This window comes from Cibotium barometz, chromosome 48 (genome assembly GCF_041138505.1).
Source record: "Cibotium barometz isolate CiBa-2024 chromosome 48, ASM4113850v1, whole genome shotgun sequence".
NCBI classification, from domain to species: domain Eukaryota; kingdom Viridiplantae; phylum Streptophyta; class Polypodiopsida; order Cyatheales; family Cibotiaceae; genus Cibotium; species Cibotium barometz.
Window position 1 is genome coordinate 22,109,436 of NC_141093.1, and position 19,779 is coordinate 22,129,214.

General features: G+C 40.4%; 1 protein-coding gene across 1 annotated transcript; it reads left to right on the plus strand.

Annotated features, from left to right (window-relative positions):
- The first annotated feature begins 2,961 nt into the window (after positions 1–2,961).
- On the plus strand, positions 2,962–3,333 carry LOC147610964 ((+)-larreatricin hydroxylase, chloroplastic-like). The gene has a single exon (XM_086785316.1). The coding sequence runs from the start codon at positions 2,962–2,964 to the stop codon at positions 3,331–3,333; it is 372 nt and encodes a 123-aa protein (XP_086641442.1).
- Positions 3,334–19,779: the final 16,446 nt, after the last annotated feature.

The following is a 19,779-nucleotide window of genomic DNA, read 5'->3' on the forward strand; positions in this document are numbered from 1 at the left end:
GACGGGACCGTGGACGGTGGAAAAACGGCCGCCGACGTGGCCGGCGGGCCGGGCCGTGCCGACGGGGCCGCGATGGACCCTAGGCCGGTTGGGCATGGATTGAAGGCAAGTCCCGGGTGAGGCCTCCTGGAGCCGAGCCGGGCATGAAGGGCACGTGACGGTGAGACCCTCAAGGGAAACGCGCGCAACGCGCTCGACGGGCCGGCGGAGCCGTCATGAGCTTCAAGGGCCGCGTGCGGCAAAGACGTGGTGTTTCGTGCCGGACGTCCGCTCACATTGGGCTCGCGTCCGTACGGCCATCACACTGTAACGTAGAAGATTCCTAGGCAAAAAGGAATCTTCTAGGTATCTATCTTGTCCCTTCTCTGAACCCTATCGTGTTATATATCAATGGATAGCTTTTGAAGAGTAGAATCTAAATATGCGAGGTCCGACAAATTTGGAGTTCGTTTGCAAAAATTTTATCCAGTGCCCCTTTTTGGAGGGAATATTCCGGTCAAACTTCCTTACAGGGCCCCAAAATGAGCTCAAAAATTTCCTAATGTGTAATAAAGACGTATATTGCTTGTCAAATAAAAAAGAAATATGATGTTATAGCCCATATCCACTCTCTCATCCTCAGCTAGATCCATGGCTCCAAAAAATCTATTTTTTGAAAGACCTCTCCATTTGCATTTTCGTCAATGGGTGGATCCATTTAGATTACAAACAACCACCTATGATCTTTTGAGTCCACCTTGAAGATGACCTTATTACAAGGCTCGAGTAGCAGAAATTTGTCCCTCTGGTCTGTCCATATCTTCGTGGAGTCTACTTGAACAAATCCACTCTTATCTCTGTGCATGGTTTCTTGTGGTCCTTGAGTCACCACCTTGAACAAATTCACGTAAAAATGAACATAGAAAGCTTTCTAAACCCAACCTTGCTAATGTCTTGTATTGTTCCGCAGTAATCAAGCATGCAAACTTGACGATTTAGGTCACTTGCAGTTGAATCACTTTCTTACATGAAATTGGCTGACACCGCAATCAAATGTTGTTCTCTTCTTATCTATTCACTTCACTCAAAAGTGACAATCACATGACGAAAGTGCTTAAAATTTACGATACTACAAGTAAAAGAAGATCATGAAATTATATTAAAAAGGAAAAATTATACAAGGCTATGTCTTATAGTTTCTTGTGTACATATAAAAAATAACTTCCATGGTAATAACAACCATATGCAAGCTACTCCTCCTTGTCACTTTCAACCTTGCCACTGTGTTTTGCTTGTCAACTCTTTCTAAAATTTAAACGATCTGTGTCTCTTTTGTACTTTTCTAGGTGATACCTCTCGATGCATTTCTCCATAGCATGTGAATTGAATATGCAAAAGATTTTGATCTTGTTTCACAATGGCATATCCATTATTCTTTAAAGGCCTTGTCTTTGAGGCTCTCCTCAATGAGTCGATCATTCTCGTCTTGTGTCCATAGTCATGACATATTTGGTTCAGGCATACTAAGAAATTCTATTATGTATACAAGAGATTATTGAACAAGCCATCCATTTTTATACTACCCTCAAGACGTCACTTTGATGAGTAAAACCTTTTAGTGTCTTCACAAATTTCACGAGGAAAAACACCCATCAGCTATGGACAACACCTGCTATAGCAATGTCATCAAACTACATGAACTAGTAGGTGCAATTGAATGGTAAAAGAACTTGTTGGAAAGAATTTATTTGCCATTGTAACTACTTCAATGGAGTTTAAAGGAGATGGTTCCAATATATTTCTTCTAATATCCTTCTTTGATATGTACTATACCACTACACCAATCTTTTATATTGTCTCTCTTCTATCCTCAGTGAGGAAATCCTTAATGGCTATTGGTAGCACAAATTGTAAGATGCTATGTCAGTCTCATGAGACTTCAAGCTACTAAGCTCTTCATCCTTTGTGAATGCTACCTTCAAGAAATCCATGCAACTAGTGGGAGTACTAAACTCATTAATGTAATTGTTTACATGTCGTTTCTCTTCTTTGGCCAAGACCCTAGGTGATCTAGGGAGAATCACATTCCCATCAAGTCTGTTTATTCCCATACGTGTTGCATGCAATCAACATCCCTTTGTGCCTTGATCTCTTTAGTACCTGTGATGGTTTTCAAAAGCATATTTGCTATGTTCTTGAATATGTGCATTGGTTCAAGAAGATTATTCACTAGAAGATAACTCCAATATGGGAGTAGATGGAAGGTGGATAGCCACTTCATTTCGGAGGGTAAAAAACTTGGATCCACTTCCCATGTCCTTCGCCAATCACTTGGTTTTAGCACACAAGGAGGCCTCCCTAGAAATCTCTCTTGAAACTCAGGGTGCCAAGTCATTAAAGATGCAATGGAAACTTGGTATTTGCAACTGCACCAGGCACAACATTTTCTCCTCTAAATTGATAAAAATTAAAATGTTCATAACCCTCAAGATGGCCTCCATGTATGTTGAATACGTATGCAAATCTGGGTTTAAATGAGGGCGAGGTGGAGCCTCTTTTATATTTCATGCATGGCCTAGTTAGTACATTCTAATTTTAAATGGAAAGGTGTCGGCCATCAAAAAGTTTCAAATTTTGAAATGAGAAATTGCATGTTAAAGTGACAGCGCAGATAGCTTGGATCGAAATACATGAAGAAAACCAACAAAAGTGTTTTTGACACTTTTTGTGAATTTTTTTTATACAGTTTTTGCGACGTTTATTTTGACTTTAGAGATTTCTAACTGAGCCACGCCAGGTCACTTGTCCACGTTTTCACATTTTTGCAGGCAAGAGCAAGGGAAGGGATGGGGGGGAGGTGCAAAGAGGATAAAAAAACCTTGCAAATAAGCAGACCCTAGCTAGTAGATAGACCTTTCCCTTTCCCTTTGCCCTTGCTTTTGTTTGTGTATGTGGTATGGTGTGTGTGTGTCCTATGAACTCATGAAAGCGTTGCCAGTTGACGATCCCCGTAGCTTGGGGGCACACGCTAATATCCATTGCGCCCTCTGTAACGACACCTACACGCAGGGTGGAGCTGCCGACAGTGACATGCCTTTGCAGATTCACTTCTCTTGGCTATTTGTGCCTTGGCACCACTGGTACCTCTACTTCCACGAGCACATTCTGGGCAGCATGCTCAATGACCCTGATTTCTCTCTAGTCTTTTGGAACTCGGACGACCAGCGAGATGGTGGCAACGTGATGCCGGCCATGTTCATTCCTCCCAATGGCACTGCACTCTATGACGCTAAGCACAACCAGGAAAGCCTCCCTCTGACATTGGTCAGGCTCAACGTGAATGACAACGGTTGAGGATAGATCCCAAGCCCCTCTCGTTGTCTTTAGTACACGTGGAGGGGCTGACTTTTAAAAGCCGCCCCATCACTTTTGTTTTCACCCGCCAACCCATGGTCAAAACAACATAATACCCTTCATGCGAGGCATGCCCATGCATGCATGCTAGGGCCAATACTTAATGGAGCTGACTCATGCGCCGTTGCAGCCTGACACTACCTTAATGAAGCCGAGGTGGACGTCGTTGTAGCCTGACTTAACGTTAATACATTGAAATTCTAGGGCCTTACATTGAAAAATAGAAGTTTGAGCGTTTTGAAAAACTTAATTAAAATACATTTAAAAAATAGCCTTGGCAAATACAGTGATGCACAGAGCTTCACAATACACTTCAAACAATGCTGCAAGTGAATGTTTCCACTAGGATTCGACCTCCAATGTCCACCTTAAATCCAATTCTCAACAAAGAGAGCGACACATATCAATCCACCAAGAACCTGCACTTGGTGCTCTTGATGCAACAGATCTTCAATGGGAGACTCATCATGATCTCCTTTCCAAGTTCAGTATTCTACAAATTGCTTATGTACCATGGGAAAAAGTACGCGACTTTGTGCTTTGTGAAAATCAAAGGCTCGATGCACCTACCAACTTTCGAGTGGATTGGACAAAGAAGAGGGATTTTGGTTTGTTGCATGTACCAAATGAGGATATCTACCTTCGTCTCATTGCGTAAGCTCCTAAATACACACACCATGCATCTTTTCATGTCCATCCATTGTATATATTATTTGAAGCATTTCTTTTTTTTGGCTTTTATGCAGATACTGGTGTGCTTTTGGGCCCCAAGATGCTACCAGTAGCTCCAATTTCAAGTCACATCTCAAAAGATGAGTACATTCCAAAAGGCACTGTGTTGGATGCCAATGTCACTTTGTCGTCTCACAATTATATTTATGGCCTAATGTGGCTCACATAAGCTATGCCCAATATCAACATGTTAACTCACATGGTGATGTGTTTCATGGAATGCATGATATGGGCCTTCCATCTATGAAATTATATTTTGCTCCATGGTTTTCCACTCGCATCATGAAGGGATGGAGTTGTGACATGCTCTACAAGGGATTTACACCACAACAAGTGTAATTGCAGCATCATATTGAATTGGTACAAAGGAGCTCACAAGAGGTTCATTTCAAGTTGCAAGAGATACCTTCCTTACTTTACATGACATTTAAATGTTACAAACAAGCTAGAGACATTAACACTCCAAACAGATCATGATGATGCACAAAGTGTTCATAATTGGGCAATAGCTTAACACTGGGCATACCTTCTTTTACCAACCATATGATGAGGCAAAGGGAAAGCCATTTACATTGGGTATCCAAACTTGCTGGTAGCTAGACATGATGAACACATATGGCAACAATAGTTTGTTGGCCATGGACGCTACTTTTGGTACCAATAAGTAAAGGTATTGTATATTTTTATGATGGATATTATTTGTCATTATTTCTATGAGATTGAGCTATTACTCTTCTTTGCATTCCATTTCCCAGCTCATTGTACTAAATTTCCATGCAGTTTCATCTCTACACCATCTTAGTCTTTGATGCTTTTCGGAATGGTGTTCTGGTTGCGTGGATTATCACCTCGTCTTGTCGAGGTGATGATACCAAGGCTTGGATGACCACCTTAGAAATCACATTCTAGACTTTAATAGATCATGGGAAGAAAATGCTTTTATGGTTTAAATTTTAGCTTGATTATATGCTACGCTATAATTTTATGTTGCATGAACAAAATGTTATTTTAGGCATGTGGATCCACGCATCAAGATTGTTTCCTCATGCAAACCAAGAAACAAACGGGAGCATTGAATCATACCATGGCATCTTGAAGAGCGGATTCTTGTCTGGAGGTTGAATGATTCATGGTCGTCCAATTGATTGGCTTATACAAAAGCTCGTGTGTGCATGTCTTTTCCCATGACTTTATGGCATAAACTTCATAAAGAAAACAAGGACCAATTAGTCAATCAAATTAGGAGTGAGTTTAGGCCTGCACCAAGCAATGAAGAGGTCCATCCTTAGATGGATTAAAGATCACATGGTGAATATAATGAAGCATTGGCACAATGACATTACATGTAAGGTAAATATAGGTGGAGAGAAGCCCTACCATTGTGTACAAGAGATTTGGGATGAGGAGTGTAGGAAGCACAACACAAATCCCCACAGGTATAAGCAATAGCAGGAGGCCGTGACCAAGTGGATCAAGAGCGTAGGAAGCTCCTATATTGGGAGCGGTGATGGCTGGGACACTTTCCACATGTACTTTGTAATAAGTATTAATAGTACAATAACTCAATTTTGTTGGCATAATGGGCATTTTATTTTTGTTAAGTATTCATGCGTCTATCATATAAGGAATGATGCAGAGAAAAGGCGTGCCTTGAAGCATGACATGTATGCCCTCCTCGAACAACTTGAGTGAGAGGGCGTCAACATGTCAACTGGCATGGACGGATGTGGTCAATATGGTAAGCCTCTACATTTTTCACTTATCAAATAGTTTTTTCATCACTTGCCATTTCTAAGTTTTTGTGTTATGAATATTCTTTGCCAGGGACCAATGCCAAACCTTGAGACCATTGATGATAAGGTTCGGCCTAATGTCCAAGGCACTATGTACAGGAGAAATGCCTTTAAATACTTTTTTGTCATCTCCATGTGTTTGAGCATATATTGTAAACATAAATTAATAGACACTTTGTAACTTCTTCTTAGTAATAAAAATTCATGTTTTGTGACCTTTGATTATAGATGTTGTAAGTACTCTTCAATATTGGCATAGTGGTGCATTCAGCGTACAAGACTACACCTGGATATACCATTATGCCAAAAGAAAAACTTGCATCTATCGAAGTAGTCAAAATAGGTGTCGAACTATATGTCAGAGCAATAGTCAAAATACATGTCGATGATAAAAGCGTCGAAAATACTGTCATAAAATAATGAAGTATTTTGACTATTTCTATGACCTGTATTTTGACGCTTATTTAAGCGCAGTTTTTGTCGTTTTTTTTTAAATTTCATACTGATGCTTATAAAACGACATGCACATCGATGCTTTTGGAGTTTTTTTAGATGTTATTTTCTGTTAAAAAAATCATCACAAATAGACCCGCCTACAAGACTTAGAATGGCACCATTACGAAAGGAATCCAAAGAAGAATACACATGCCACCATTTCTACAACCCCTTGTTTACAAGATCTTCATAGTAATAACATCAAATTGGATGCAAGGTGAATACGATGTTATGCCACAGAAAAGAGATGCTCCATTTGCAAGAAGCAGGGTCTCTTATGGCATATTGAGATGTCCAAGAGCATCAATGAGATTCCCTTGCAAGTTCTAGCATGGCACTATAGCATGCAACACTCTAGTGGCATAGAGTACATTGAAAGTCCTCATGTAGATGGTGACGTACCTCTTTTTGGTCATGGTGCATTCATAAGGTCAATCACCACTCGGCTTGAATATAGACATAGATACTTTTGGGTTTATTGTTATCCTTGGATAAGGAGGCTGTAGAGCGGTTCTCTCTACCGTGTAATATAGTGCTCATAGAGTACTACCGATCAACAAATGTGTTAAGAAACACAATGTCAATCCGAAGACTCGACCCGATTAGTGCATGAAGGCTTATCCCATGAGGGAGAGCTCACATACACGAACCACCACTTGATGATTCAACCATTCAACACCTCAATCAATCTCTCAATCCCTTATATCCACTACACTAATCAAGAGAACAAGCAATGCATGGCAATCTCTTAATCCCATTCAAACATTGATTAAATCTTAGCTTTCCCTAATGCTAGCAAACCCATAAGCGTCCATCTACTAACCCACAAGCTTAAGAAAGCATAGAATGTAACATTCACAAACCAACAAGCTCTTAGAGAGAGTCTATCCATGAATAACTCATTGCCAATGAAGTGGGCAAGAGCTTGCATCAATGGAGACTCTACACACACACACTACAAGCATGCATACACAAGAGAAAGAAAGAAGCATTCAACTAATCATAGATTAATCTACTTCAATGATGCTAAAACAAATTAAGAGAAAGAAGTGGAGCTATACTCATCATTGGAGCTTGATGCTCATTAGAGTACAATAGAGAGAGAGTTAGAGAGTTGCCATAGCTTGAGAGCTCAAGAGCTTCACTCAATAGCTTATGAGAATGGCCAAAAACGTACACTCTTCTTTAGCTAACATCTCTTTTATAGAGATGTCACTAACCCTAACCCTAGGCCTCTTTCACACATGGGCAGACAACCCCATAAGTAAGCCTTGCTTAATACACTTAGAACTCTCATTTAGAACCTACATTGGCCTAAAACGATTTACATTGCACTTCGGCACAAAAATATGGAAAAATTATGTGTGTCTTTATGTTCACATGGCTACAATCCCGCTCTCTCGCATTAATTGCTTCTGGCCTCCTTCCATAATCCATGTTCCCGTGAGTGTTCCCGTGGAACATTCCCCCCTTCCTAAATCGTGCACGTCCTCGGGCGCAGTAGAATCAAAAGCTGCAAAAAACAATGGAAGACAAGTAAAGCCTTTTATTGGAAGACAAGTAAATCGTGCACGTCCTCGGGCGCGGTAGAATCAAAAGCTGCAAAAAACAATGGAAGACAAGTAAAGCCTTTTATTGAAAAAAAAAAAGCAATGACAATCTCACACGTGAGCATGCAAGTGAAAGGCCGATTAGAGTTTTAAAGAGTGCTAAAAGAAGCAAGTAAAGACTAGTCAAAGTGAGACTAAGTGGTAGATAGTGCTATGCAAAGGCAAGTGTGCTTGTACACCGCAGGTTATGACCATAGTCTCAATGTCCTACAAGTGTTTAAGTTATTCCTAAGTGGCAACCCTACTCCTAAATATAAGTTATGGTGGTGATTGGACTTTTCTTCTTCTTCTTCTTCTTCTTCTTCTTCTTCTTCTTTTTTAAAAGAGAATTATTATTTTTAGCTTGATAGAGAGGAAGGTTCCATCCCAATGAGACCCAAGCAATGGCCAAGAGACCTCCGCCAAGAGAATCTAAAGGCCGCTAAGTATCTCAAGGGCGACAGAACTTTTTTTTATTTTTGACATAAGGAGTACCCCATGAAGATGAGGGCATCGGTCTCTCCAGGGCCCATAATGTACCCAAGAGTCCTACCAGCATCTATCAAGGCGATAGAGTCCTTGTAGATCTTCTTCTTAATCTTTTAGACGTCAGTGTTCACCCCATGGAAACCAAGGGATCGGCCCCAAGGTGCTAAAATAACCCAAGGTTCTACCAAGCATTCCACATGGCCGTAGACACGTCATGTCTCAAGTCACTTCTATATATATTTTAGAGCATGTGTTTCTTAAATTTTTTATTAATCGTAGCACCTAGCCCATACCTAAGAGGTAGCTACCACTAGGGATAACTAATATACTTCTAGAGCTTAAGAACTTGGCATACTCTGTTGGTATATGTCTTACACCGTCTTCAAATAGAAATACCTTCTACTAAGTCCTCTAAGAATCTAGAAATCACTCGCCAATAGTAACAACTAATTTAAAACTTAAACCAGCCAACTGTGTGTGAACATGCAAACAATATATGCAAAAGTGAAAAGCACATAAAGAACAAAAGATTATGATTTGAATACACCTGTTGTAGTGCTCGTTGATGTTGTGCGTTTGTCTTGATACATTGCTGATTTGCAGATTGCTTCTGTTTGCTCTTTGTAGGCATTGCATGTCTCTTCCCTTCCTAATTTGTGTGCACAATAGGTGGAGTGTTGGAGCATGTTTGTATGCTCTTGTTTTGCAGAGATCTCTGCAAAATGTCTTATTAACAAACAAGAAAAGAAAAGAATAAAATTTGTTATTGGTGCCAATCACCGAATATAGCCGAGGGGAAAAACCTAGTGGGAGAAAAGTGCCCTGGCTTGTTGATCTTATTGTGGAGTTGATGAGCTCACCTTTGCACTAGTGGTGGACCCATGTCCACTTCTGCTGGAAAGATGGTATCAATCACTTCAGGATGCAAGGACAAGCAGCCAGCCTCTGGAGAAGGTGGTAGAGGAAGGAGTGCTTCCTCGCTAAAATATGGCATTGGTTCTATGGGAAGGTTAAGCAGACAATTCTGATTTTGGAATTGCTCAATATAGGTACTCATAGTGATCCAAAATTGACATGTTGAGGCTGGGGGAAGGAGGGCTTGCAAGATAGGTGGTTGCAAGTCATTTATGCATGTATCCCTCCGTTGTTGTGCTTGAACCTCCTTAGGTAATCTACGTTTATTTGGTCCTCGGTCTGGTACTCTCACATCAAGAAGGTTATGGCATTGGGGTGTAATTCCCACAATTTGTTTCATTAGGCCCGTGCCATATCGTCGAAAGTAAGAGCGGCATAGCCAACAAATGTGTGAAGCTTCTCCTAATACGAGTCATGCACACTCTTGAGAATGTGGAAATGGATGATGCTGTTGATAGAATAAAGTGACAAAGTGATGCCCATAGCAAGTTTCACCTAAGGGAGCATAAAAGTACCTAGAATGAGTTTGAAAAGGAGGAGCACTATAACCCCCACGATGTTCAAGTTGAGTACTATCAGGGTCAGTGCATGGTGGACATGTATCTCGCCAAGTATCCATCAGGAGGTATCTGGGTATAGAACAATGAAATTTAGAAACTTCAAACTTTATACACTCATATCCATCATTACAATCCCTATCAAAAACAATGTAGATAAGATCATCTCAAAAAGAACACAATCTTGTAAAGGAATAAGAAACCACATTAGTAAAAGTGAGACTATTCAAACACTGATCTACCAAAGAGCTTCAATTGTAGTGTTAATGCCTTACCTTTGGTTTTGGGTATGTCCTTCTTAAGAGGTGGGAAGGATAGCAATTATCGAGGAATTTGAGCAAGATAAGAGGATTTATGCAGTGAAGTGCTAGAATCTATGCTCAAAAGAGACTCATGTAAAGTTGGATTTGTCTTAGATACACAAGTTGATGGTGGAATTGTGTAACAAGGAGAAGTTGGGACAACTGGTGATTCAATACATGTTTGGGGAACGTCAACACAAGTAGATTTGTAGGTGCTATTACAACCACCTATCCTATCTTGAAGAGGTTGTGTTGATTTCCTTTGCACCCACTGATATGAAAAACCAAGAGTGGCTTTTGGAATCTTATTGATACACTCTTATGGCTCTAGCAAACATAGCCTTGTGCTTTAAGAACATGCTTTGGGACCCAATGACTAACAATCTGAGGTTTAGGCTTGGAAAAGATATGCTTTTTAGGAGGTTTAGCAACTAGGCTAGATGGTACAAGTTTGTACGCATCTTTGGGTAGCCAAATTGTCAATTCCTTCTTGCCTGGCCTTCTTTGAGTAGTGACTAGAGTAGTTGGAACATGCCAGCCATGGCCCTCACTTGAAGACTCATCGATTATCCACATCATTTGTCTTGGAGCTTGAAGAGCAGATGTTGAAGGTGGGTTGTGTAAGGTAGAACTACCACCCTTTTGACATGATAAAACTCGTGGAGCAGCAGATCCCAAGATGCAATCAGAATCAATTTGTAATTTGTATTGTCTATTCTTCCAATCTAATGAACAATTGGTAGCACTTAACCACGATCGACCAAGAACAACCTCTACCACTGCCTTGGACTTACCAGCCACCAAAAAGGGAATTGACATCTGGTGATCTTGAATGGACATCATAATGACACATTTTTCCTCTATAGGGTTATCTTCACCTGAGAAGCTTCATAAGTCAATAGGAATGTGCATGTGTTGGTTGTCCCAAGGCTACCCATGTGTCAAATGAGAGAACATTATAATCTGCACCAGAGTCAATATTAAGGCAGAGACAAAGTAGGTAGTCTCATGAAGATGAAGACACACGTGAATATTGAAAGGATCGACATATTGTTCATCAGTAGCCAACTATAAGTTAAACACAAAAGCCTTGCGACGCTCCTTGGCTTTTGCAACTCTAGCTTTAGCTTCTTCTTGAGCCTGATGTTTAAGGAGGTCATGTGCTTCTTTCCGTGTGTGGGCATCATGCATTTGTTGAAGCATGGCTTCAGTTAATGGTTCATTGTATTTCTTGAGACGACTTCCATTAATGAAGTTAGGCGTTTGCTCACCTTCAGTTAATGGTTCATTGTATTTCTTGAGACGACTTCCATTAATGAAGTTAGGCGTTTGCTCACCTTCTAGTGTCTCTAAACGCACTGCATTACTTGGAGTAAGCTCATTAATCACAAAGGGTCCTAGGCCATGTTTTTTAAGCTTTCTCTTATACTTCTTAAGTGTGTACAAGAGCACAAGGTCCCCTTTTTTGAAACGGCAAGTTGTTACATTTCGATCATACTATTGCTTTTGTCTCCTCTTCTCGGCATACATCCCCATTACTGCCAATAAGCGGGTCTCATCAAGCTTTTCCAATTCATCAATGCATTGAGAAAGCTCATGACATGACCAGTCCAATTGTTTAGCAACTCGTAGAGTAGGTACAAGAAATTCAATGGGAAGAATTGCATCTAGCCCAAAAGCAAGCTCAAATGGGGTTGTGCCCATAGATGTTTTATAGGCTGTTCTATATGCCCAAAGAACTGAGTGTAACTTTTGCTCCCAACAATCAGTCCTATGTTCCTCAACAATATTTGTGAGTGCTGTGGAGAGAATCTTGTTAGTACTCTCAGCTTGACCAAGGTTTTCATTGTATGCTTACTTCTAGGAGAAACAATTGTTTGAACTTCCTCCTAGATGCTTGGGCATCTTAAGTTGTTTTCTGTGCCCCTGGTAAAATCCACTTCACAGAGTGGAGGTGAAATAATAGAGGACATATTCTCATTAACTTTCTCATGAACTGCTGCCCACATCTCATTAGCATCAATAACTTCATCATTGCATGGGAAGGCAAGACTATGTGGTGGCAGAATGCCTTCTTTCAATGGGGTGTCAATTGGTGCAGACTTCTCGCTAAACTATGAGCTTGTGAGATCAGCTCAAGTTTCATTTCCGAACTTGATGATACTTCTAGTATGTTTTCTAATGTTGGCTTAAGAGAGGTGGGGCCCCGAGGGATAGGTGGAGGTGGGCCCTCATTTTATTGTGTCACTCTACTAATCTTGTGACATTTTCTCTTTAAAAATATGTTGTTATAGCTCACCAATGTTGATGATCCAAGTTTTAAAGTTGTTCATGAAGAGAGTGATGAATTGGAGAAGAGGATAGATAATAGACATGCCCACAACCTTGTAAGTGGAATGTCCTTAATATTCTTAGTTTTTGAAAACATTGCATTCATTTTCAAAGCATTAAAATTCACATATTTCTAATATAACACATACCATGTATGATTTTCTCATGTTCATTTCCTGAAATATATTGTTATACCATATAAATTTTGAAGAACCAAGTTATGAAGATATACATGAAGACATTGAGGACTTCAAAGAGGAAGGATAGACCTGCCTCTAAACTTACCAGATGCTTCCATTTGAGCTGACAGGTTCAGAGCTTTGGGGCATATTATGAATATGCATGGCAAGCCATGCAATAGCTTGCATGACAAGGAAGAAGAAGCAACCCAGCTGGTGGAAACATTTTTGCAGACATATCATGTCCAAGCATCATTCACATGGTACTTCAAGGATCAATGGCTTCCACGAATCGGTATGTTATGTCTTTTTGCTTTGGTTTAAATTTTAGCTTGATTATATGCTATGCTATAATTTTATGTTGCATAAACAAAATGTTATTTTAGGCATGTGGATCCATGCACATCAAGATTGTTTCCTCATGAAAACTAGGAAACAAATGGAAGCATTGAATCATACCATGGCATCTTGAAGAGCCGATTCTTGTTTGGATGTCGAACGATGCATGGTCATCGAATTGATTGGCTTATACAAAAGCTCGTGTGTGCATGTCTTTTCCCATGACTTTATGACTACATGGCATAAACTTCATAAAGAAAACAAGGACCAAGTAGTCAATCAAATTAGGAGTGAGTTTAGGCCAGCACCAAGCAATGAAGAGGTCCATCCTAGATGGATTAAAGATCACATGGTGAATAAAATGAAGCACTGGCACAATGGCATTACATGCAAGGTAAATATAGGTGGAGAAAAGCCCTACCATTGTGTACAAGAGATTTGGGATGAGGAGTGCAGGAAGCATAATGCAAATCCCTACAGGTATAAGCAGCATCAGGAGGTCACGGCCAAGTGGATGAAGAGCGTAGGAAGCTCCTATATTGGGAGTGGTGGCTGGGACACTTTCCACATGTACTTTGTAAGTATTAATAGTACTCTAACTCACTTTTCTTGGCATAATGGGAATTTCATTTTTGTTAAGTATTCATGCGTCTATCATATAACGAATGATGCAGAGGAAAGGCGAACCTTGAAGCTTTACATGTATGCCCTCCTCGAGAAACTTGAGTGAGAGGGCATCAACACGTCAACTAGCATGGATGGATGTGGTCAATATGTAAGCCTCTACATTTTTCACCTATCAAATAGTTTTTGCATCACTTCCCATTTCTGAGTTTTTGCCATTTTTCACCAATGCCAAACCTTGAGGCCACCGATGAGATAAGGTTAGGCCTAATGTCCACCAAGGCACTATGTACAGGAGCAATACCTTTAAATACTTTCTAATCATCTCATTGTGTTTGAGCATAGATTGTAAACGTAAATAAATAGACACTTTGTATTTTCTTCTTAGTAATAAAAATTCATGTTTTGTGACCTTTGATTATAGATGTTGTAAGTACTCTTCAATATTGGCATAGTGTGTAGAGCGGTTCTCTCTACCGTGCAATATAGTGCTCATAGAGTACTACCGATCAACAAATGTGTTAAGAAACACAATGTCAATCCGAGAACTTGACCCGATTAGTGCATGAAGGCTTATCCCATTAGGGAGAGCTCACATACACGAACCACCACTTGATGATTCAACCATTCAACACCTCAATCAATCTCTCAATCCCTTAAATCCACTACAGTAATCAAGAGAACAAGCAATGCATGGCAATATCTTAATCCCATTCAAACATTGATTAAATATTAGCTTTCCCTAATGCTTGCCAGCAAATCTATAAGCGTGCATCTACTAACCCACAAGCTTAAGCAAGCATAGAATGTAACATTCACAAACCCACAAGCTCATAGAGAGAGTCTATCCATGAATAACTCATTGCCAATGAAGTGGGCAAGAGCTTGCATCAATGGAGACTACACACACACACACACACTACAAGCATGCAACATACACAAGAGAAAGAAAGAAGCATTCAACTAATCATAGATTAATCTACTTCAATGATGCTAAAACACATTAAGAGAATGAAGTGGAGCTATACTCATTGGAGCTTGATGCTCATTAGAGTACAATAGAGAGAGAGTTAGAGAGTTGCAATAGCTTGAGAGATCAAGAGCTTCACTCAATAGCTTATGAGAATGGCAAAAAACATACCGTCTTCTTTAACTAACATCTCTTTTATAGAGATGTCACTAACCCTAACCTTAGGCCTCTTTTACACATGGGCGGACAACCCCATAAGTGAGCCTTGCTTAATACACTTATAACTCTCATTTAGAACCCACATTCGCCTAAAACGATTTACATTGCACTTCGGCACAAAAATATAGAAAAATTATGTGCGTCTTTATGTTCCCATGGCTACAATCCCGCTCTCTCGCATTAATTGCTTCCGGCCTCCTTCCATAATCCGTGTTCCGGCGAGTGTTCCTGTGGAACATTCCCCCCTTCCTAAATCACGCATGTCCTCGGGCGCGGTAGAAACAAAAGCTGCAAAAAACAATGGAAGACAAGTAACGCCTTTTATTGAAAAAAAAAACCCAGCAATGACAATCTCACACGTGAGCATGTAAGTGAAAGGCTGATTAGAGTTTTAAAGAGTGCTAAAAGAAGTGAGTAAAGACTAGTCAAAGTGAGACTGTGGTAGATAGTGCTATACAAAGGCAAGTGTGCTTGTACACACCGCAGGTTATGACCGCAGTCTCAATGTCCTACAAGTGTTTAAGTTATTCCTAAGTGGCAACCCTACTCCTAAATATAAGCAATGGTGATTTGACCTTTCTTTCTTTCTTTCTTTCTTTTTTTTTTGTGTGTGTGTGTGTGTAAAGAGCATAAGATTAAAGAGAATTATTATTTTTAGCTTGATAAAGAGGAAGGTTCCATCCCAATGAGACCCAAGCAGAGGCCAAGAGACCTCCGCCAAGACAATCTAAAGGCCGCTAAGTATCTCAAGGGTGACAGACCCTTTTCTTTCTTTTTGACATAAGGAGTATTCCATGAAGATGAAGGCATCGATATCGAGGGCCCATAATATACCGCAGAGTCCTACCAGCATCTATCAAGGCGATAGCGTCCTTGAAGGTCTTCTTCTTAATCTTTTAGACGTCAGTGTTCACCCCATGGAAACCAAGGCATCGGCCCCAAGGTGCTAAGACAACCCAAGGTCCTACCAAGCATTCCACATGGCCGTAGACACGTCATGTCTCGATTTAGTTGTATATATATTTATAGGGCATGAGTTTCGTAAAAAAAAATTTAATCGTAGCGCCTAGCCCATACCTAAGAGGTAGCTACCACTAGGGATAACTAATATACTGCGAGATAGCATAAGAACTTGGCATACTCCGTTGGTATATGTCTTACACCGTCTTCAAATAGAAATACCTTCTACTAAGTCCTCTAAGAATCTGGAAATCACTCGCCAATAGTAACAACTAATTTAAAACTTAAACCAGCCAACTATGTGTGAACATGCAAACAATATATGCAAAAGTGAAAAGAACATAAAGAACAAAAGATTATGATTTGAATACACCTGTTGTAGTGCTCGTTGATGTTGTGCATTTGCATTGATGCATTGCTGATGTGCAGATTGCTTCTCTTTACTCTTTGTAGGCATTGCATGTCTCCCTCCTTCCTAATTTGTGTGCACCGTAGGTGGACTGTTGGAGAGTGTTTGTATACTCTTATTTTGCTGAGATCTCTGCAAAATGTCTTATTAACAAACAAGAAAAGAAAATAATAAAATTTGTTATTGGTGCCAATCACCGAATATAGCCAAGGGGAAAAACCCAGTGGGAGAAAAGTGCCCTGGCTTGTTGATCTTATTGTGGAGGTGATGAGTTACCCTTGCACTGGTGGTGGATCCGTATCCACTTCTGCTGGAAAGATGGTATCAATCACTTCAGGATGCAAGGACAACCCTGTACAAAAGCCAGCCTCTGGAGAAGGTGGTAGAGGAAGGAGTGCTTCCTCACTAAAATATGGCATTGGTTCTATGGGAAGGATAAGCAGACAATTCCGATTTTGGAATTGCTCAATATTTGTACTAATAGTGATCCAAAATTGACATCTTGAGGCTGGGCGAAGGAGGGCTTGCAAGATAGGTGGTTGCAAGTCATTTATGCATGTATACCTCCATTGTTGTGCTTGAACCTCCTCAGGTAATCTACGTTGATTTGGTCCTCGGTCTGATACTCTCACATCAAGAAGGTTATGGCGTTGGGGTGTAATTCCCACAATTTGTTTCATTAAGCCCGTGCCATATCGTCGAAAGTAAGAGTGGCATAGCCAACAAATGTGTGAAGCTTCTCCTAATACGAGTCGTGCACACTCTTGACAATGTGGAAATGGATGATGTTGTTGATAGAATAAAGTGACAAAGTGATGCCCATAGCAAATTTCACCTAAGGGAGCATAAAAGTTTCTAGAATGAGTTTGAAAAGGAGGAGCACTATAACCCCTGCGATGTTCAGGTTGAGTACTATCAGGGTCAATGCATGGTGGACATGTATCTTGCCAAGTTTCCATCAGGAGGTATCTGGGCATAGAACAATGAAATTTAGAAACTTCAAACTTTATACACTCATATCCATCATTACAATCCCTATAAAAAACAATGTAGATAAGATCATCTAAAAAAGAACACAATCCTGTAAAGGCATAAGGAATCACATTAGTAAAAGTGAGACTATTCAAACACTGATCTACCAAAGAGCTTCAATTGTAGTGTTAATGCCTTACCTTTGGTTTTGGGTATGTCCTTCTTAAGAGGTGGGAAGGATAGCAATTGTCGAGGAATTTGAGCAAGATAAGAGGATTTGTGCACTGAAGTGCTAGAATCTATGCTCAAAAGAGACTCATGTAAAGTTGGATTTGTCTTAGATACACAAATTGATGGTGGAATTGTGTAACAAGGAGAAGTTGGGACAACTGGTTATTCAATACATGTTTGGGGAAGGTCAACACAAGTAGATTTATAGGTGCTTGTTTGGGAAATATCTAGACAAGCGAAGCAAAGGGGACAAAACTGACAACCCCTCCAGATATCCAACAAGGAATAATGCTACACTCTCCTAATACCTCAATGGAGAAGACACTAGTAAATACGAACGTGTGCTATGAACTCTTCTGACAAATGACAAAATATCGGGATAATACTACGATAACAATGGAAGCAAAATGTAGTGTGAAATACGCTTTGTTTATTGGATTTGGTGTGCAAGTGTTTGATTTACAAGACAAATTTATGAAGCTCTTTATGATGAGAAGGAAAGAAAGAGGAAGGAAATCTTATCTGGCTACTTCTTCTTGATGTTGATCTTGATGAAACCTTTGTGTGCTTTCCGATGATGTCTCCACGATGAACAATTCCCTCACGACCCTCAAGGGGTTGAATTTTACAATGCTTTGAAATTTTAAAATACAAACAATTACGAGGGTTTTCTAATATGTGGCTATATGAATGTGTGAATGTGAAATTAGGATTTTGCTTTCTGCTGAAAATTGCTTTTGATTCTTTCTTGCCAATGTCTTCTCTTTCCTTTCCGTTCTTCTTTTCTTCTCCTCACATGAAAAGAAAACAATGTGGTTATGTTTTTCTTATTATTTTCTTTTAACCCTTTTTTTAACTCCCTTTTCCCCTAATCAAATGAGAATGGGAAACACTCTTTTTAATGATACTCTCTTTACTTTTAATGAAAAGCTTTTAATAAAAAACAACGAATTATATGGGGATTTTTTTTCCTGCGATCCTGCCGTTTCTCAGCGATCCAGGTCGTAATGGGTCGTATCTTTCTCTCTTTTCCTTTTTGTGTGAGGGAGCGCATGGGACTCTGTCGCCTCCTCTGCACCGAACTGAAGCGATGATTGGCAAGGGTTGCTTCTTTTTGTATCTGCGCACAGCGCAAAGGGCCTAGCTCTTTTCCACAGCCTCTCTGCTCACAGCACGACGGAGTTGGTTCTTTAGCACAGAGGCCGGCGGCAATAATGATGGTGACCTCTCTCTCTACAGTCTCAACGCGACTGTTCACTTCTTTTCTTTTTACAATCTCTGCTCGCAGCACATAGGCCGGCGAAGATAATGACCAGCGACCTCTCTCCTTTCAAGCGATCCGGTTGGCTGGCGACGACGTTTTGTTTCCTTCGTGTGCATGGCGGCGCTTCACTTCAAGCGTCCTTTAAAATTGGGATTAAGGTTTAAAACCTTTAGTATTGGCATTAAGGTTTAAAGCCTTTAATAAAAAAAATAAAGTGAACCAATTTTCCCCTTCAAGCTAATGTTTATAGCCTTTAAAAGTTAAAGTGGGCAAAGCCCTTCAAGCTCACACATGCACGCTCGTCGTGAAAGCTTGCATTGTTTCTAAAAAAAACTCGTGTGTCAAAACAAAGTGCGGGTGTACAAGGTGAAGGCGTGGCGTCGCGAAAAAAAATGCAACAGTGGCGTCCTGCGGGGAAAGCTAGCTGGCTAGTGTGAACCCAGAATTTCCAGTTAGACTAGTGCCTTCTCCATTGGGCTACAGGATCATGAGCAAATGGGTGGGGTCTATAGTGAGAAAGGTAACAGTTGACAAGTGAATCAATCGACGAGTCATCGATAGAATAAGAGAAGCAAAAGTGGAAGGATGGGATGACTTGAAAACCCTTAGCAAACTACCCAACTCCTACTTTCTCATCCCTCTTTATAGGAACTCTCACAATATCCTCGTCTCTGGCCAAAGGTGGAGTCTCCTCATCATCATCAAGGGTAATCTCAACAGAATCAGGGTAAATGCAATAAGAGCTCGGTGTACATGAAGAAGTAGAACTTCGGTCATCGTCCCCATCACTCTCAACATCAGTAGTAACCCTAGGGCTCACAATAGAAGAAGGGTATGCCAGAAGAACGACTCGGGAAGATCCCCTTCCAAGAAGCAACCGCCCTCTAGGAATGTCAATAACACAAGCAGTCTTCCATATCCAAGGTCGCCCTAAAAGAAGCTGGTACTGGCCAGGTCCTGGACTAAGTCGCAAAACATAACAATCGATCTCCACCATACGCCCAGCGACAGTGACG